Source organism: Musa acuminata, chromosome BXJ3-5 (assembly GCF_036884655.1).
Source record: "Musa acuminata AAA Group cultivar baxijiao chromosome BXJ3-5, Cavendish_Baxijiao_AAA, whole genome shotgun sequence".
NCBI classification, from domain to species: domain Eukaryota; kingdom Viridiplantae; phylum Streptophyta; class Magnoliopsida; order Zingiberales; family Musaceae; genus Musa; species Musa acuminata.
The window spans coordinates 940,248-957,484 of NC_088353.1; the positions used below are offsets into that span (position 1 = coordinate 940,248).

General features: G+C 38.0%; 3 protein-coding genes across 10 annotated transcripts; 2 read left to right on the forward strand and 1 right to left on the reverse strand.

The window, feature by feature from the left end:
- Positions 1–546: 546 nt before the first annotated feature.
- On the forward strand, positions 547–4,655 carry LOC135637773 (chorismate mutase 1, chloroplastic-like). Its single transcript, XM_065150553.1, has 6 exons — positions 547–884; positions 1,802–2,024; positions 2,106–2,192; positions 3,539–3,682; positions 3,993–4,085; positions 4,190–4,655. Exons 1-6 carry the CDS (start codon positions 694–696, stop codon positions 4,421–4,423), a joined length of 972 nt encoding a protein of 323 aa, XP_065006625.1. The 5' UTR covers positions 547–693; the 3' UTR covers positions 4,424–4,655.
- A 525-nt stretch (positions 4,656–5,180) lies between these two features.
- Positions 5,181–7,688, reverse strand: LOC135639222 (uncharacterized). 8 transcript variants are annotated; one of them, XM_065153028.1, is made up of 3 exons: positions 7,544–7,681; positions 7,209–7,238; positions 5,181–6,175 (listed from the first exon to the last, which is right to left on the reverse strand). In XM_065153028.1, exon 3 carries the CDS (start codon positions 6,158–6,160, stop codon positions 5,297–5,299), a length of 864 nt encoding a protein of 287 aa, XP_065009100.1. In that variant the 5' UTR covers positions 6,161–6,175; positions 7,209–7,238; positions 7,544–7,681; the 3' UTR covers positions 5,181–5,296. The 8 variants fall into 8 exon arrangements, with proteins under 8 accessions (XP_065009100.1, XP_065009099.1, XP_065009103.1 ...); XM_065153027.1 differs by having other exon boundaries at positions 7,191–7,238; XM_065153031.1 differs by having other exon boundaries at positions 5,181–6,139; positions 7,544–7,680.
- A 2,858-nt stretch (positions 7,689–10,546) lies between these two features.
- LOC103983606 (uncharacterized) lies at positions 10,547–16,059 on the forward strand. The gene is made up of 2 exons (XM_009400848.3): positions 10,547–11,118; positions 13,409–16,059. The coding sequence occupies exon 2, from the start codon at positions 13,443–13,445 to the stop codon at positions 15,717–15,719; it is 2,277 nt and encodes a 758-aa protein (XP_009399123.2). The 5' UTR covers positions 10,547–11,118; positions 13,409–13,442; the 3' UTR covers positions 15,720–16,059.
- The last annotated feature ends 1,178 nt before the right edge of the window (positions 16,060–17,237 follow it).

The window sequence follows — 17,237 nt, forward strand, 5'->3', positions numbered from 1 at the left end:
TGCAGGAGATACAGAAACAAGGTTCGCAGAATACAAAGTGTTCTGCAGACAGCATCTCATCCTCCATGCCATGTCCAAGACGCCTACTCGATGAGAGGTCAAGCGTTGTCTACAGGAGTTTCTTCTGCTAGGAGTACCGAACGACTTCCTCCGCTACGGTGTGTAGCTGCAGCCAAGACTTTGTTTGTTCCCTGTTTAGGATATTTGGTTGGAATCTAGCTTTCTCGTTGAACATATTAGCTGATTAGTGTTGTTCCTGACTCATGATGCGACTGATGAACGAGAAGCATAAAGCTAGCCTGAATCTCTGGTAATGCCTTGAGCATCTTCAGTGTTGGTGTTGATTAGCAGAGAAGCGTGGAACTCTGTTCTTGCGAGGGCAAGAATTATGATTGCCGACCAAGAAAAATTGGCTGATCGAAATGATCATCTTTTGTTGACGTACATCATGTGATAATATATATAAATATAAATATAAATATAAATATATATAGTCTGATTGAAATCCAAAAATCTTATTTTGCACCAAATTCTTTTCCTCTGGCCACCTTCGATCTCACCACCTACCACACCGCACTGTTCCAAACCCCATGGGATCACCACGAGCGGCTTATATGGAATGGTGCCTCTCTCCCATTCCCTTGTCCTCCCTTCTTCCCTGTTCCTCCTCGGAGGCTCTTCTCGACCTCTGCAATGGAGCTCAAGCTCTCGAAGCCCTCTCCTCTGTCGCCGAGCGTCCCTCGGGTCTTTGAATCCCCGATGCGCGGTCTCTTGTTCTGCGATAGGACCGGGCAAAGGCTCCGCTTTGGGTCTCCTCTCTCGGCATCTATTAAATCTGGGAAAAAGCTCCATGCGATCCAAATCCGTGATAGTTCTCCTTCCAGGTACAAGAAAGTCGCCATCTTTGCTTTCGCTTCGTCGTTATCGCCAACGCTTTGGGTCAAAGTTGGTGTCTTTCTAGCATTTCTCTTGTGGATCTGCGGAAACTTGGATCTTCGTTTAATGCTTTGTGGAACTTTCTGTTATGTTTCTCCGGGTCTGCCACAAACAAACTTAAAATTGCCTCTCTGGTTTCTTTCTTCTGGATCGGGCTTTGGTGCCCATTCGGTTAAACAGTTTCTTTTTCCTTCGTTGTTCTTGTATCGATCTACTATGTGCATGTAATAGAGTTATGGTGGAATGTTGCCAAGAATTATTCATTGGGCTACGGAATCAATCCCTGAATGTAGTAAACTATTGGCACGTTGCCACATTCTTGATTTTGTTTTACGAATATGCATAGTTTATTGATCAATCATCGATGTGTCTGTTCCTTTATCCTGTTTTTTGAGTTCCAGGGGACTTTAAATCCTAATTATTCATGAAAATGTAGACGAAGTGGAGGATTTACTAAGTTGTCATCTTAGGAGATGTTGCCCCTGAGATTTTTGTGATGATCCTGTCACAACGAAAAGGAAAGCTCTTAATATTTCTGAATTTTGAGTTGACTAACAAAGTTAGAATAAAAAACAGTTCTTTATTTAAATACTAGTTCTACCTTAACATAACAAAGTAAACGTAGAGCAACTCTGAGTTGTTTGGCTGATAGTAAAAATCTAGAGTACTTGAAATAATGTGCAGGGACCTCATTGTTCTTATTTCTTGACCTAATGAGTGTCTGTAAGATGTCAGTGATTTGTATACTTGTATACTTCGTATAATTGTGCATGCATGTCAACTTGTCTTTGTCTTTCCTGTTCTCAGTGAGATTAATTGATCTATCAACATCTGAATTCTTTTTATGATTTCATTTTCTTTACAGTGTGGAGCAAGATAGGGTAGATCAAAGTGAAAATTTAACCTTGGAGAGCATCCGACACTCTCTAATGAGGCAAGATGATGCAATTATATTTAACCTTTTAGAGAGGGCACAGTACTGTTACAATGCTGACAACACATGTCATCAAAATGCATTCCACATGGATGGATTCCATGGCTCGTTGGTTGAATTTATGGCTGAAGAAACCGAAAAAGTACATGCACAGGTGAGCCGCAGCTCAAAAAGAATGTTAACAGCATCAAAATAATACAATTCTCTGTTTGACATTTTTCACTTTGGAATATAGGTTGGTAGGTACAAGGGCCCAGATGAGCATCCTTTCTTTCCAGATAGCCTGCCTGAGCCCATGTTGCCACCTATGGAATATCCAAAGGTAGACAGGTATCTCACATTTGTAATTCTTCAATAACAAGTTTATGTAAATATCTCCAGTGTGCCTTATTGGTTTTAAACATACTGCAGGGGTAAATGACTTTTTTGTATTTAGAAATTAGAAGTACTCTTACTCTAACATGCCTTGGCTAGTACTTTACCATAGCTGTAGTGAGTGCTTGAACCATACGTCGATAGCTTTAGTTACCTTATCGTCTCGTCATGCATGCATAGACCAAGCTTCCTGATCTATAGCTTTGCTACAGATAAATATAATGTAAAGCAAAGCTTTTACATCTTTCAATTCTCAACACGATAGCATTGTCTTATGCATTCTTATGCATGCAAAAAATGTCTCAAGTATTTTGCAGAATACTATCTTTTCTCTGTTTATCAAATTGATTTTCGATATTGGTGATATATCAAACTCGTTATAGGAAAATATTAAGATGAAAGAAAAAACAATGTGTTGGTGACACAAAGCCTGCAGTTACTCATTCTCTGTAAAGAAATAGAGAACAGTTTCGACTCTACTGCTTTTATACCTTGAATATAGAAAATTAAGGCATGATATTTTGATTATCCTAGACCTGCACATGATCTATTATAGATGATAGTTGTCTATTTATTTGTTTGGAGATATGTCAGTTTGATATACATAACCAGATGATGAAGTAGAATTCTTGGTAGTGAAAAATCCAGACTTGGTTGTACACACTCAGTCGTATAAAAGGGTAGTCTTATCATTTCTTTTATCATTTAGTCAGAAGAAATTTTAAACTTAGATGACTAGATAATGATGTGGAAAAAGACCATACCATACAATTATTTCTTACAATAACAATCCTTATGGAAGTTCTGGCAATGATAGGTGAGAAAAATAGTTCAAGAGAGGTGTAAGATTTCTCTGTGTGCATGTGCCATGTGTGTGTACGCACGTTTGTGTGTATGTGCCATGTGGGCATGAGGGAAATTTGGTTCTTAAGGTGCTGAACTTATAAGAACTAATTCAAATGGCCAATATAAAGGAAAGATTGGTGAGAATAAAGAAGGATACAGTGTATCAAAAACAAATTTTGTATATTTTTAGAATCATCAAGAATGAAGGACCAATTGCAGAATTCTTATTTAACTTGATCGATTCTGTTACTCTGGTCCATCTTCTGTAGAGGTGAAATCAGTTTGATATTATGTTTCTGTGAAACATTGCACCATGCAATTTATGAAAAGTGTTAGAAGTTCAGTTCAACATTACTAGTTTTTCCAACAATCTAGTAGACACTGTTGTTTACTTGTGACTATTTGTCTGTTTAAGGTGGTCTTACAACTTTTTTTAAAATGGTCCAGGTTCTTCATCCTGTTGCTAATTCCATCAATATAAACAAGAAGATATGGGAAATGTATTTTTGTAATCTACTTCCAAGATTGGCTAAAGAGGGAAGTGATCGTAATTGTGGTTCAAGTGCTGTTTGCGATACAATCTGTTTACAGGTATGCCTGCAATTAGTTTCAAAATTGTCTATCACATGGATTTCCTTCGGAGTTTGCCTTGCGTATCCACTAGTTCAATTCATTTTTCCAGCACAGAGTATGAAGTATATAGAGATCATCTTACAAAATTGCGTCAACTTACACATACATAAACTTTTCTACTTGTCTAGCGTTTTCAGAAATGGATATTGTTCTTCACAATGGTGACGTTAAGATTTGTGTTGAAGCACCATTTGGACGCCATTGGTTCTTCTTCACATGCGCAAGTTGTGTTGTTTGTTTTATAATCTTCCTGTTCTGTTTACTGCAGGCTCTCTCAAAAAGAATCCATTATGGGAAGTTTGTCGCTGAGGCAAAATTTCTGGAGTCACCTGATGTCTACAAGCATGCAATAAGGGCACAAGTATGGTTCTTTATCCTGCATCTTCATTTCCCTAAGCTAATCGATCCACATTTGTATTGACAAAATCTTCTCTCCATTTTTCTTTAAATTTTTGTGGTCTTCAGGACAGTGATCAGCTAATGCGTCTTCTAACATATGAATCAGTGGAAACTTTAATCAAACAGAGGGTAGAGGCCAAGGCTAAGATCTTTGGGCAGGAGGTGACAGTTAGCGAGAAGGACGTAGGACCTCCTGTGTTCAAAATAAAGCCTAGTTTATTTGCTGAGCTCTATGGCGATTGGATCATGCCATTGACAAAGGAAGTACAATTAATGTATTTGCTACGTAGGTTGGATTGAATTCTGTGCCCCGCTAACATATCTGTAAGAGTATGCCATGGAATGAAGGCTCAAAGTGAAGTACTGCTTGCAAAGAGGTGTTGAGAGGAGCCTTTTGTAGAATTTTTAGAAGTCATTTGATCTTCTTTTCTTTTTTTCTTTTACTTGATATTCAGAGGAAAATTAATTCTTGTATGACCATATGTTAAACCACTGCTTCAAAATTATTTAGATGCAAATCGAAAGTTCTCAATATGTAGTGTCCTTTTCTTGTCCATATTTGTATTCTTGACACTATGGTTTCACACTGTTGGCTTGGCCATGCTATTGCAATGTAGTAATTTGCCTTGCTTGTCCTGAATAAAAAATGGAGGATAAGTTTACTACCAACTGTTCTAAAAGTTCTCTTTAGATTTCTAGGGGACATCTGGTTTTCTCATTTGGGTGTTATCTGCAGCATTTATTTTGTTTTAAGAAAACAGAGTTGATATTGAGTCTATGAGATTCATGTGCCTACCTACAGAGACACTGACATGGAAACAGCAAACTGGAATGTGGATAGCATTACAGCTAAATAGAGCAGCAAACATTAACAACCACCCAGCTTCAAAATTTTACTCATCATTGGACAGAATAGAACAACACATTAAGAGAAAATCTGTAAGAGGGCTACCAAACTACAACAAGAGAACCAAAAGTTCATGAATCATGCATACCAAGGCTGTACATGAAGCCCCCCCCAATCAGAAAAGAATGCAATAACCAGACACACAAATGATGAGCAAAATTATAGCCAATGGAGACTGCAGCAGGATTACATCTCATCGATACTATTTAACAGGCACAACCAGGTGGCTGCAAGCTTGTCCATCCAGGGATGGTACCATACAAATCTCATGTAGTGATTTCTCTTACAAGCCAGTCCAAACCAGGATAAGCAAAGTACAATATCAAGAAGGAAGGCAAACCAAACAGGACTGTGACAAGGATATACAGTACCAAGATGGCAACACTGGCCGGTATCGCATAGAGTACGATGAGAAGGAATATGACAACCAGTGGAAGCTTTGCAGTCAGGTGAGCAAGGAATGCCAATGATTTTCGCAGAGATGACTGGTGATTCCCAACATTCAAGTGATAAGTCCGATGTGAATGATATGAATGCATGTCCTGAGGAGTTCTTCGAATGTTGCGTTGGTGGCTGCCATCGCTGCTTTCTGCAGACGAGCGGCTGCTGGAATTAGAAACAGAATGGCAATCCTGAATATATGCAGAACACCATCTTGCATTCTCGCTGTTCATGCTCTCAACCATCCAGAGTAAGAAAAAATTTTTGCGAGGAAACTTTAGTTGGCCTCTGTAAACCAGCCGAAACGACAAGTGGTGGCACCAAGGGCAGGAGATGAAGAGTGGCAGCTGGATTGGCAAAGTTGGGAACTTTATGACAGCCCACTGAAGTCCTAGAATACAGTTCTTGCAGAGGGTGTGGCCACACCATAGCACGTATGGCACATTCTCCACAATGTTGAAAAATTCCCAGCAAATTGGGCATTCAAGCCCTACTTCCTCGCTGGCACATGGAGAGGCATCCTCGTCGGAGCAATCAGGATGAGTAGCCTGGCTCAACTTCATAAGGTTGCTTCTTGGTCCTAAACTTCCAGCTGTGGCACGTGAACCGCAACTCCACATTCTTACAGCAATGGAAGCAGCATCATCAGAATGACTTCTTTTCGGCAGCTGAACAACCAAAGATGGCATTCTTCAGGGGCAAGTCTGAATCAATAAACAAATTCTGGCTTACATATTGATGATACTATCAATCTCCTTAACCATATTGCTTTCAAGTTGTAACAGCTTAAAGAGTTGTGTAACATACAAAGGATAAGATAGTTCTATATTTATAGAGAATGATGAGCTAAGAAGAGAAAGATGACAGTTAGTAAGTAGCACTAATCTTAAATTAAGAACAAAGAGGAAAATGCCACATCTAATTCACTACCAACGAATACATTCATCGGTAGGACCGATCATTATTAACAAGATAGATCCAGTAAATGGAAGCAAAGATGAGAATCAAATGTTGATCTTTGTAAAAAGAGGGCTTAAAATTATGGGAAAATATCATTCTGTTCAGTAGGATGCATGCCAATCTTTCACTCTAGACATGCCATGTCTCTCGATCACTATGCTCTAATGACAAACTCAGTTTCTATCAGATCAGAGGTACGAAGTTACTGTGACAAAAACACACTGCTTCAAAGTTCTTACTGCAGATACATATTACCTAAGGACTAAACAATATTGCCCACATAAAGCTCTTTCCAAAGAAAAACTCTACATCATAATCGGTTCATGATAGATTAAAGGCAACTTAATACGCTATTATATAAGCTAACTCTATCTACCCTATGGCATGGACCAATAAGCAAACAATAATTTGAGTTTAATTTAATCGAATCTAATAAAAATCATGTCCTACCAAAATAATGTAATAAAACTCTAAGCAATAGACTAAACTTCTGAATGATCCATGCTTCCCATGCCAAATAGATCATAAACGATTGCATTAATACAATATATAGATGGTAACAAACAATGGCACACAATTGGAACACTAAAGCTAAATCAATCAGGCTCAAATTTATTTACAAAATAAACAAGTAACACATTTGCCCAGCAAATTTGCTCCGATCAATCATATTTACATGGCATCTGGCGAAAAAAAGAAGCAGCATTTGATCTGATACCCATTTCACACTAAGAACTACACCGATTAATATCAAGGCACCTCGAAATAATTCAGTACCACGATTGTCCACCATATTTGCTCCAATTACTCATATTCCAATCGCATCAGATGACAAAAGAAAAAAAAAAAAAAAGACATCAGTATTTGACCAACACCATCGTAAGAACTGCACGGATAAATGTCAAGACCTCGAATTAAACTTAGCAGCTTCGAATTACAAAATATTGACCAGAGGCCAAGAAATTGAAAACCAAGACAAAGAATTCAGAATACGAACACGCATATTCTACATGATTTGCACTCAAACCACCTAAAATACGAATCTTTTTGCTTTTCCTTTTCAAACAAAGGAATTAATCACGTAAAGAATTGAATCAAAACAATCTCGATACCTATCAGACAAGGAATAGCATACCAACAGTGAAGGACGGGGAAGAGGAGAAGGATGGGGAGGATACGAAAACTTCGTAACCTTCCATTTCTCTCCCCTTCTTCCTCCTCCTCTTCCACCCCCCTCTCTCTCGGCATCACCAAAATGGAGGCGACATAGAACCGCATCTTATATAACAGACATTTATAACGTTTCCGATACATGCAAATAAGCGATACACAATTCCAACGGCTCAACTTTTATCACACTTGTAACAGAAACGGCCGTTAACAACCGACAACCAGGAGGTGATCGCAACCGTCGGTTTAAGAATGGACGGCAGATGAAAGCGTAAAGTAAAATGGTTGCTTCAGACACCCGCAAATTATACCACAACAAATTACTTCGCCCACACGACGGTGATACCATTTTCCGAACGGCTGAGATCGGAGGGTATCGTCTCAGGTATCCTTCAAGGCTCTTACCACAGTGTAGTCTAGTTTTTGGCTACGTACATTATTGATACTCGATTTAGCATAAATTATTTTTATCTTAATGCTATCCATATTCTGATAACATATTAATAGGATATTTCAGTCTCTATTTTTATCTTTAATCAGCTAATCTCTAATCATATTTGTGGAATGACATTAATATATATTTACTTTTTTGTATTATATATATATATATATATATATATATATATATATATATATATATTCAAATCCCTTAATGGGCCTAATCCAATAACATAAATAGCATTTATAGAGCTTAAAGGCTGTCCACCGTCCACAACCATTCTTCCCGTCCATTCCACGTTCGTGGGCAAAGGATGGTGATGTGGGCCGTGCTGCTTAATGCCGAGCGAGAACACTGAGAACACATAGAGGACAGAGATGTGTCCTTGTGTCTGTTCTTCAGGAAGAAGGCTTCTTGTCGTCACTGTTGCGTCGCATGGCCTGGTCCATGCAATGTGTGATCAAAGATGATCGAATTAATTTTTCTTGGTCCCCTGCGTAGTATAATTTTCCACTGGGAATGGCGAGTAGTTCGGTGAGTATGCGTAGTGCACCGTACGTGTTTGCTTTATTAACTCTGCCAATTTGATGTCTGGATTTGGCTCGAGCGACAGGCGAGAGCAATTGGAGTTAGAGTTTGGGGCTTCACCTCGATCGAGACTACGCTGAGGTAACATCCTAACTGAATTTTACTGTTAATTTTCTTAATAAAAATTTCTTTTTTTTTCAAAAGATAATATCAGTAATGTTACGCATATTTCATCACTTGGATTTTGAGATGTAGATATAATTGGTAGAAGATTTTCTCCTACTAATTGTTAGATTTTTGATCGATTGGTTGAGATCTAATTAGTCACATCTGAATAGATTGATAAATCAGTTTAAAAACCTTTATCCTCATATATATATATATGTTTATGCTCTTCTCTTTAAACTATTTAGCGAAAAGATTTAAGGATTCGATTTTGTTGGGAAGCATAATGCCAATCCACATTTTCTAAGAACAAAATGGTATGGAACAAAATAATTTTTTTGCAAGTGGCATCATATTACATTTTATTGTTCTTGTACAAAACCTAGGCATTAAAGGTTGAATTTGTTTGAACTGTTGATTACTCTATGGACAATATTTATATAATCGACGGAAGCTTTAGACCATGCGAACAAAATCATTTAGATAACCATCAAGAGCCTTACCCTAGAGAAAGAAAATAAAGCATTCTTGTAGTGTAAATTATTGCTTTCCACTGAGCAATCATACTCCTCACTGTGTCCTAACATAATAACTAGTCTACAATGTGGCACAGTCCATTGAACACCATGATAGGCCTATGTGTGCATGAAACAGAAACATTATATGTAAGTCACACCTTTGCATTAGTTAACTAGTAAGTAAGCTTGATGAAATGGATGGAACCCAGTGGTCCATCCCATACTTGTGATCCAAAGCATAAGTGATCTATTTGCCTGTGTTATATTTGGATTCAATGGTCAAAACACTTTGAACACTTTTCTAAAAAAAATTAGTGTTATAGCTTCTTTAATTGACCCCATTAAATTGAAGTTCACAAAGCCACACAAGAATCGGACTATCATAATCAGAGTGCATGTATTAGCTAACAAATCTAATCAACCTTTTGACTTATAGTGGATTAGCTGCTTTGCCAGCTCATAGCAAATCATTATCAATGAGAAGCCATTGAACAATGCTAGGAAATGGGAGACTTTTCCATCCCGGAATTCTAGTGCATGATGGACCCTTTGGAATAACTCTTTAAAGGAGTTGGGACTGACCTCCATTCAATCTCACCACCGGTGACTCTAGAGTTTAGAACAAACTATATTTAAGAACATTCCATTAGCATTCTGCAAGATACCTCCTCTCTTGCTAATCACCATTTTCTATCCTCAGTTACTAGCTGTCTCTCCATTCAACTATTCCGAGAAAAAGCCTCATGCATTGGCTGTCGAGCCACCTGTTCCAACCTACCATAATCAAGTTCATGAGTGTTAACATGTATCAAATTTACTCAGAAAGTAACAAAGCATAGTCAATTATGATTGAAGATGCCTGAATACTTGATACCTGCCCAATGTGTTGGTCAGTGGGCACCATCAGTGTAGTCTGGAGCAGTTCATTTCCAGTGAAACTATTACTTCAAGTATCATCTTGGTGAATGCACAATTCTGAAGTATCCAAATGGATCTCACTTGGTCCATGGCAGTGACAGGTCTACAAACTTTTAAATCCTCCAATACTTACAATGTTAACAGTTTTGATAACTTGCAGCTGATTGATCATGGAGAAGGTCATTATTGTTTCTTTGTAGAGCTTTGGAGATGAACAAGTCCAGAACAGGACTGATTACTGCCTCAGCAACAACGAGTGACAGTCGGGAGCAACACCTGGTAACTTCTGATAAATAATGGCAAATATTTTCTGGATTAATATGTTTCGTTATCTAGTGGCATTGCTTTAAAAAAGACAAATGATCACAGTAATCAATCCCAAATGCATCATTCAAGTAAATTTATATTTTGAATTTTTGGATGTCATATTTGGTGTTTTATCAACATGTATTCATTGCCATCTCGACTAATATATAATTCAATTTGTTTATAAATTTTACATCAGTTGTTATGTGTTCTAATAATATTTATTTATCAATCTGATGATATAATAATTTTGACTGGATCCCCTACTACTTATCATAATTGCAAGCTAATTACACATCTTGGGGAGGTCACAACTGTGGGGCCCAGTAGAGGAAATCTTTTTTTGGAATTATTCTCCTCCTCGCACTGTTTCGGGTCCCATATAAGAAAGGTTTGGGTGCGGGGCCCTTTAAGACCCTCCCATATCTCGATCGCGTCGGTATCCCGTTCTCTTCGGCGAAGACAGCACGCTACATGCCGGCAGTCGCCTTGAGACGCCGTCGTTGCGCGCAAGATCGCTGAAGTGGGATCCTAATTCCTCTTGATTTCTCTACAGCGCTCGGAGTTGGTAGAAAGATGCGGTCTTGATGGGTATTCTGCAGCTTTTCTGACATCGCCTGCATATTCCTCGTGGAATCGAAAGGTAGTCCCCGTCTGCTTCATCCACTGATCGTTCTCCTTTCTTTTGGTTTCTTTGGATTTTTGGATCGACCTTTCCTCGGTTCTTGTTTGCTACGATGAAGAAAAAGCACTCCTGTCTACCGTATGCTGCAACTTTAAGATGATTCTCTGTTTTCCTCGTTATATATCTTTAAACAAGTGTTGGAAGTCATGACATCACCCCCATTTTTTGTTCTTCTCTCGGGTTTTCGTGAGTTGTTGATACCTGATGGTTTTCTCATCGGTTCTTTGAGAAGAAAAAAGGGAAATTATCTTTCTTGTTTGTGTTGGTGAAGGAAGTTACGTAAAGATTGGATCTTGATTACTGGGCCTTTGGAGCTTTGGTATTAATTCTTGATAGAAGATTAAGGCTTTTGTAACTTTGCCAATTTTAAGGACAGTTCCTGTTGCTTGCTTGAATGTACTCATCGGATGCTCTGACGTGCATATATCTTACATTGGATCTTTGTTCCTTCTCTACCGTGATATTGAAATTATCGTGCAAAAGAAATCAGTGATGTCGGTGACTTCTTAGTTTTGTTCCTTCTGTTCTTGGCATGGGAATAAGAAAAAGGTGCCGCAACTTTTGTCTTTCAAGAAACTGAATTTCACGCACTCAATTTTTCTCTGCACTCGGTTATAAGGAGACCTGTCGAGTGAGATTGGAAGTGGTGTATTTTTCTCTCCAAGATGTTCCCTTTCTTTGCATTTTACCAAAAAGGGCCTAAGTTCAGTTCATCACCAGAGTTCAATAGTTCAAAATTTTACAAGTTCCATGAATGGAGTTGTTTGGATTATGAAATTTGTTTAGTTTTGAACAATGGATATTTCCCCTCCTACCAAGAACATGAATTTCAGATATGTTTATCATCCACCTATTTTTTTCCCCTAAATCATGAGTTTGGCTGTTACCACTCATTACAATCTTGATTCAAACATGAAAATAATCTTTAGTTTTTTTTTCAAATTACATATAAATATCCTTAGCTTCTTTTTTCACTTACTCAAAACTATAATTAGGTACAATTTTCCATTTTCTGCATGTTGGTTGTGAGATATCAGTTATTAATATCTTAGCAATTTTCTTTAGAAGAGAAGTTTTGAAAATACTGAAAGTTGTATGCAGTTCTTATGTTCGATTCTTACATGGAAATTTACTTAATTCTTATATATAATTAGCAGCCAAATAACTTTTATGCATAAGTGTCTGCTCAACTTCAACCATGCAAGTGATTGATAATTTGGAAGTGGACTCTCTTCAAACACAAGTGAGGCTCACATATAAACTTCAACTTGTTCTTTTGTTAAATATCTGTTCATATGCTACCATATAGTATCCTACACCAATTCATATTGGAAAGAAATGGCTAAAGCAGATTGAGACAAAATATTGGTTGGCACTTTGACTCTTATTAGTTGTTTGTTGAAGTGGCTTCTGAGTGAGGAATTGCACCTGAAACATTGTCGATACTATCACCTCTTTCACTTATTGATTCTTCAAATACTTTTGTTCTGGTGTTCCTAGAGAAAGAATGGATTATAATTTAAGTTGCAAAGACAAATGTAGTTGTAAGATAGAAATAATTTTGGTTGGTGGTATTGTTTTCCAATTCAAATCATTGATATCTAGATTCTGGTTGTTATTGAAAGACCTAATACATTTTTAGCTCTTTTCTACATTTAGTATTAGTATGATAGTGTGATAAGGGTTATCCAACGTGGTCACAGTTTTGGGATCAAGAAGTAGGTGTTGATATTATTTCTCATTTCTTTCTGTATTTGTTAAATTTTAGTGGACTTTGTGTCCTTCATAACTGTCTTTCTAGGTTTAACTTATGGGTTGAGCCTTAACAAATGACAATACGGTGCATCTTCAGAAAAAAACCTATGATTTGCCTTATCAGGAGTCTTACACTCAATCCGACTGGATATACTAATTTTTCAAAAAAGAAAAATATTAACAGTGTTTTTATTATCATTGGGAGCTCCATTACTGCATTTATTAATGGATTTGACGATTACCATCAAGCTCTCTACATTTAAGCATAATGATATTGGTCTGTAAATATAACTTCATTGAAATGCCTTGCTGATTCATACAGCAATTTTCATCTGGTCAATCCTGAATCATATAGTGACGTTGTAGGCTTTTATCATGTTCCAATAATCTTTCTGTTGCAGGTTCACTCAATTTCCTTGATATAACTCGTATCCATTTGCTGGTTTGTAGAAGTTGATTTGTGCTTAGTGTTCGTACTTTATTTTTGTCACAGAGCGCTGGATATTTAATACTACATATCCTTGCCAATGACTGAAGAGGCAACAGAGAAGGTTACTGTCTCCATAACCCCTGAGATATTCAAACCTAAAAGTTCTGTAAGGAGATTATCAATGGGGAAAACAAAAACAAGAACTTCACCATGTTCTCCAGAAAGTGAGGAAAAGCCTGTTCCCCATTACCTTAGAACTTCTACAGGTTCTTGCCATGACTTCTGCAAGTATGGAATAAAGCATGATCTTGAAGCTAAGAAAAGGCGTCCTGCTCGTCAAATATTCTTAGCCAATAAAGAGATGCCTGATGATGAGAATAATCAAGTGAATGCTGTGGCTCAGCAAGACAGGAGAAAGAAAGTAAGCCATAAGATAGTGGTTTCTCAGGAAAAAGAACAACACACTAAAAAATCTGAGGTAATTAAACAGAATGACCTGCCACCTGAGAGGATAATTCAGCTTTGTGACTCGCTTACAAATTTGGCAGAAGGATCAGCTGAAAAGTATTCAAATATGAAGTTTAGTTTCCCTTCAACTGACCAGATGATTGATTCATTTCTTGGGCATTCACCTGCAAATCAATCTGATAATTCAACAGAGGAATCGACAAACATCAAGCTAATGACCCTGTCATCCGTCTCAGCAATCAATGAATTTGATGAGCATAAACCAACTAAATCGTCTGAAGTATTGTCTGAGAAGACTGTAAGCATCAAGCTTGATCAGACAGCAACTCAGAATGGTGATGACTCTACTGAGCTTGCACCGATAGAAGGATCATCTGCAGAACCTGTTATGGTAAAGCATATGGTTACAGCATCAACCCAACATATCAGGGATTCAGCCCTGCATACAACTGTGATGGAAGACACTGAATTTGCTGAGCATGTAACATCCAGTAGGCCAGACGCATCACCAGATAAATCTACAGAATTACCCAGATCATCCAATTTACCCTCAAACATGAAACCTAAGAAATACAAGGATGTATCATCTGCTTGGAACGGACTTGCCAATGGTGCAGCAGGATGTACTGGGGAAGATTCAACCATGAAACGGAAAGCAACATTATCCACTGTACCTGCTACAGGTTCACCTCTATATCAGGAGGAAGAATTATCTAACCAAGGAAAACAGGTAATTAGTTCTAGTGTAGGTGCCAAAGCAAGGAGAGATGTGAACAAGCTCAAGAGAGGCAACAAAATTATTGGTATCTCTCACCGACCTAACGTCATCAGACAAGGAAAGATTGATCTATCTGGGGTACCAAATGGCAAGACTGCACCAAATGTATGGAAAACAGTATCTTCTGTCAAGCCAGAGGCTGAACAGAGGATCATATCTGTAACACCTAGAGTAGTCAAGGAAAAAGCTTTATCAGCTAGTAAGAATGTCGATGCATCTCCTGAACGTGCAACCTCCATGAGAATCAAGAATCTATCATTTAAAACTATATCCCGATTGACTTCTTCAGGGGGACTAGCTCGAAGGAACAAGGAGAGAATAATCAAGTTTTCAAGTCAATCAGACAGAAAAGAGAAAATACTGGAACCATCATTATCCTCTCTGTCCATGAAACCTCATACTAGTGGAGTCTCAACCACAAAGCCAAGGATGTATAGGAATGTGGGCACTGCCTCCCAAGTGAAAAATCAAACACGAGCTGGAAAGTTGGGAATGAATAAAGAGACTTTGAATGTCCGTGAGGCAACACCGGAGAAAATAAATCTCAAAACTATGAAGCAAGATCTGAGGAAGAACAAATCACATCCATCAGATGAGAAAGATCTTGACTCTGGTTCTAAACTTGGTGAAGTTTTACGAAAAGCAGTAACGCAGAGATTTCCCACTGTTATTTCAAAGGGTGAAATTCAGAGGAAACATAGAAGAACTGCAAGTGTTCACTCGGAAGATCAAATTTCCGCATCCCACAAATTAAAATTCAACAGAGGTAAGGTAGTCAGCCTGCAACATGAGAGCAATGCTCCAAGAATACTCAGATTCAGGCGGGCTAGAACAGCAAATAACATCCAAAATGCTAAAGGAGATGTATCCACAAAAGGCTACAAAAGCAAGACAGGGCCAAGTGGTGCAGACTCAAATTCTCCCATGTCAAAACCACCTACTGTTGTTTTAAGACATCAAGATGTGCAGGAAAAGAAGGATACCCAAGGTTTGTTAAACCAGGTGATTGAGGAAACTGCTAGTAAACTTGTGGAGACCAGGAAGAGCAAGGTGAAGGCCCTGGTTGGTGCTTTTGAAACCGTCATTTCGCTCCAAGACAGCAAAGCAGCTCCCCATGCTGTTCCATGAATATGTTCTGTTGCTTTGTCTTAAGGATCGGTTCTCATATAATAGTTTCTTCTGTGGCATTGGATACTTTTGGGGATTGGATTGCACGAATACCATGCCAACATATTGAAAGGTTTTCTAATTTCAACGTGAACAAAGTTGAGTATGAGATTGAAAGGGTAACATCTTTGCAGGGATTGTTTTGTGATGCTGTATTGTTCATAGTGATTCTGTCTCTTATTTCCCTACTTGGGGAATATATGTTTTTTTTTTCTTTTCCATACTCTGTCATAAGCTTTGTTAATGATACACACTTTTTGGAGTGGTTGAACAATAAATACATTGTGTATTCTTTTGTTCATTTTCTTCCAAATCTCTCTTTCTTGTCTGTACTTGTGTTTGGCCAAAGATATCAAGAATGTATGGAGTTGTAAGTGTGCAAACACTTTGTGCTGATTTCTTAGCTTTAGTTGAGTTTGCAAATGGTCGCGGTTCTCTTCTTCTCCATGTACCTATCCTTGTGCTGATTTCTTAGCTTTAGGAATCTCTCTTTCAACCAAGTGCTCTTGCTCTTTTTTATCTTCCAAGTTCATAAATGATATTATCTTGAGGATCGAATAATTCATAGATGACTTGGAGTGATGTTGAGAATACTAAGAGCTGCTCCTGTGTTCTGTTAAGGACATTAAAGAATGACATGTTTAGCAACCAGGGAGACAAGCCCTAAAAAGTAGAAATTACTCTCCAGATACTTACAGATATGATGATTCTAAGTTCCATGTGCTGATCTCTGATATCAATCCTATAATGAGGCAAAGAAGAAGACATCTAACAACTGTCCTATATGTTCTTTTCTTTTTCTAACTATATGTTTGAGGTTTTTTTTTTGTGTGTGGGGGAAAAGGTAAATGTTGTGGTATCTTGTGATAAATTATTCTTCTTCCCATCTTTTATGGAAGGAACAAAGAAGAAGAAAAAAATTGATGATTTATAGTCTACATTGAACAAAGGAATAGAGCAATTTAGATCAACCTCATAAAGAGGAAGGCAGGCTGAATAGACTGCATCCAACCTTGGTGGCTGGTAGTCTTCAATCAATCCATAAGAATTTGAAATCTCAACTAGTTTCTTGGTCCCCTGTCAATTGTGTCATTTTGGTCCATGGTCAGCCTCCACCACAGTTTTTGGACTTGTTCCATCTGGTTTCCCTGTCTGAATTCCACAAATTGACCCTGGTCAGCCTCCACCACAGCTTTTGGACATCTTCCATCTGGTTTCCCTGTCTGAATTCCACAAATCACTAAATGTTACAGATCCATCTATTTTGTTGTTCCTAGAAAAAGAGAGCAAGTCTTTGTTGTCAACCCCCTCCCCCCCCAACTGGTTGAAAGCAGGCAATTTTTGACCCTAGGAACCTTGATTTGTATCCCATCACACACACTCACACAAGAACATGATTATAATTTAATTATCAGTCATTAAAACTGTTATTTCTCAATGAAGAAAAAAAAAACATATATACTCCATGCATTTGAATCA

Bases quoted from the DNA above. Each gene is read 5' to 3' on its own strand.
- LOC135637773 (XM_065150553.1), top strand. From the start codon at position 694: ATGGAGCTCAAGCTCTCGAAGCCCTCTCCTCTGTCGCCGAGCGTCCCT. The intron at 2,025-2,105 runs GTGAGCCGCAGC...TTTGGAATATAG, and splicing joins CCGAAAAAGTACATGCACAG to GTTGGTAGGTACAAGGGCCC. The intron at 4,086-4,189 runs GTATGGTTCTTT...TGTGGTCTTCAG, and splicing joins AGCATGCAATAAGGGCACAA to GACAGTGATCAGCTAATGCG.
- LOC135639222 (XM_065153026.1), bottom strand. From the start codon at position 6,160: ATGCCATCTTTGGTTGTTCAGCTGCCGAAAAGAAGTCATTCTGATGAT.
- LOC103983606 (XM_009400848.3), top strand. From the start codon at position 13,443: ATGACTGAAGAGGCAACAGAGAAGGTTACTGTCTCCATAACCCCTGAG.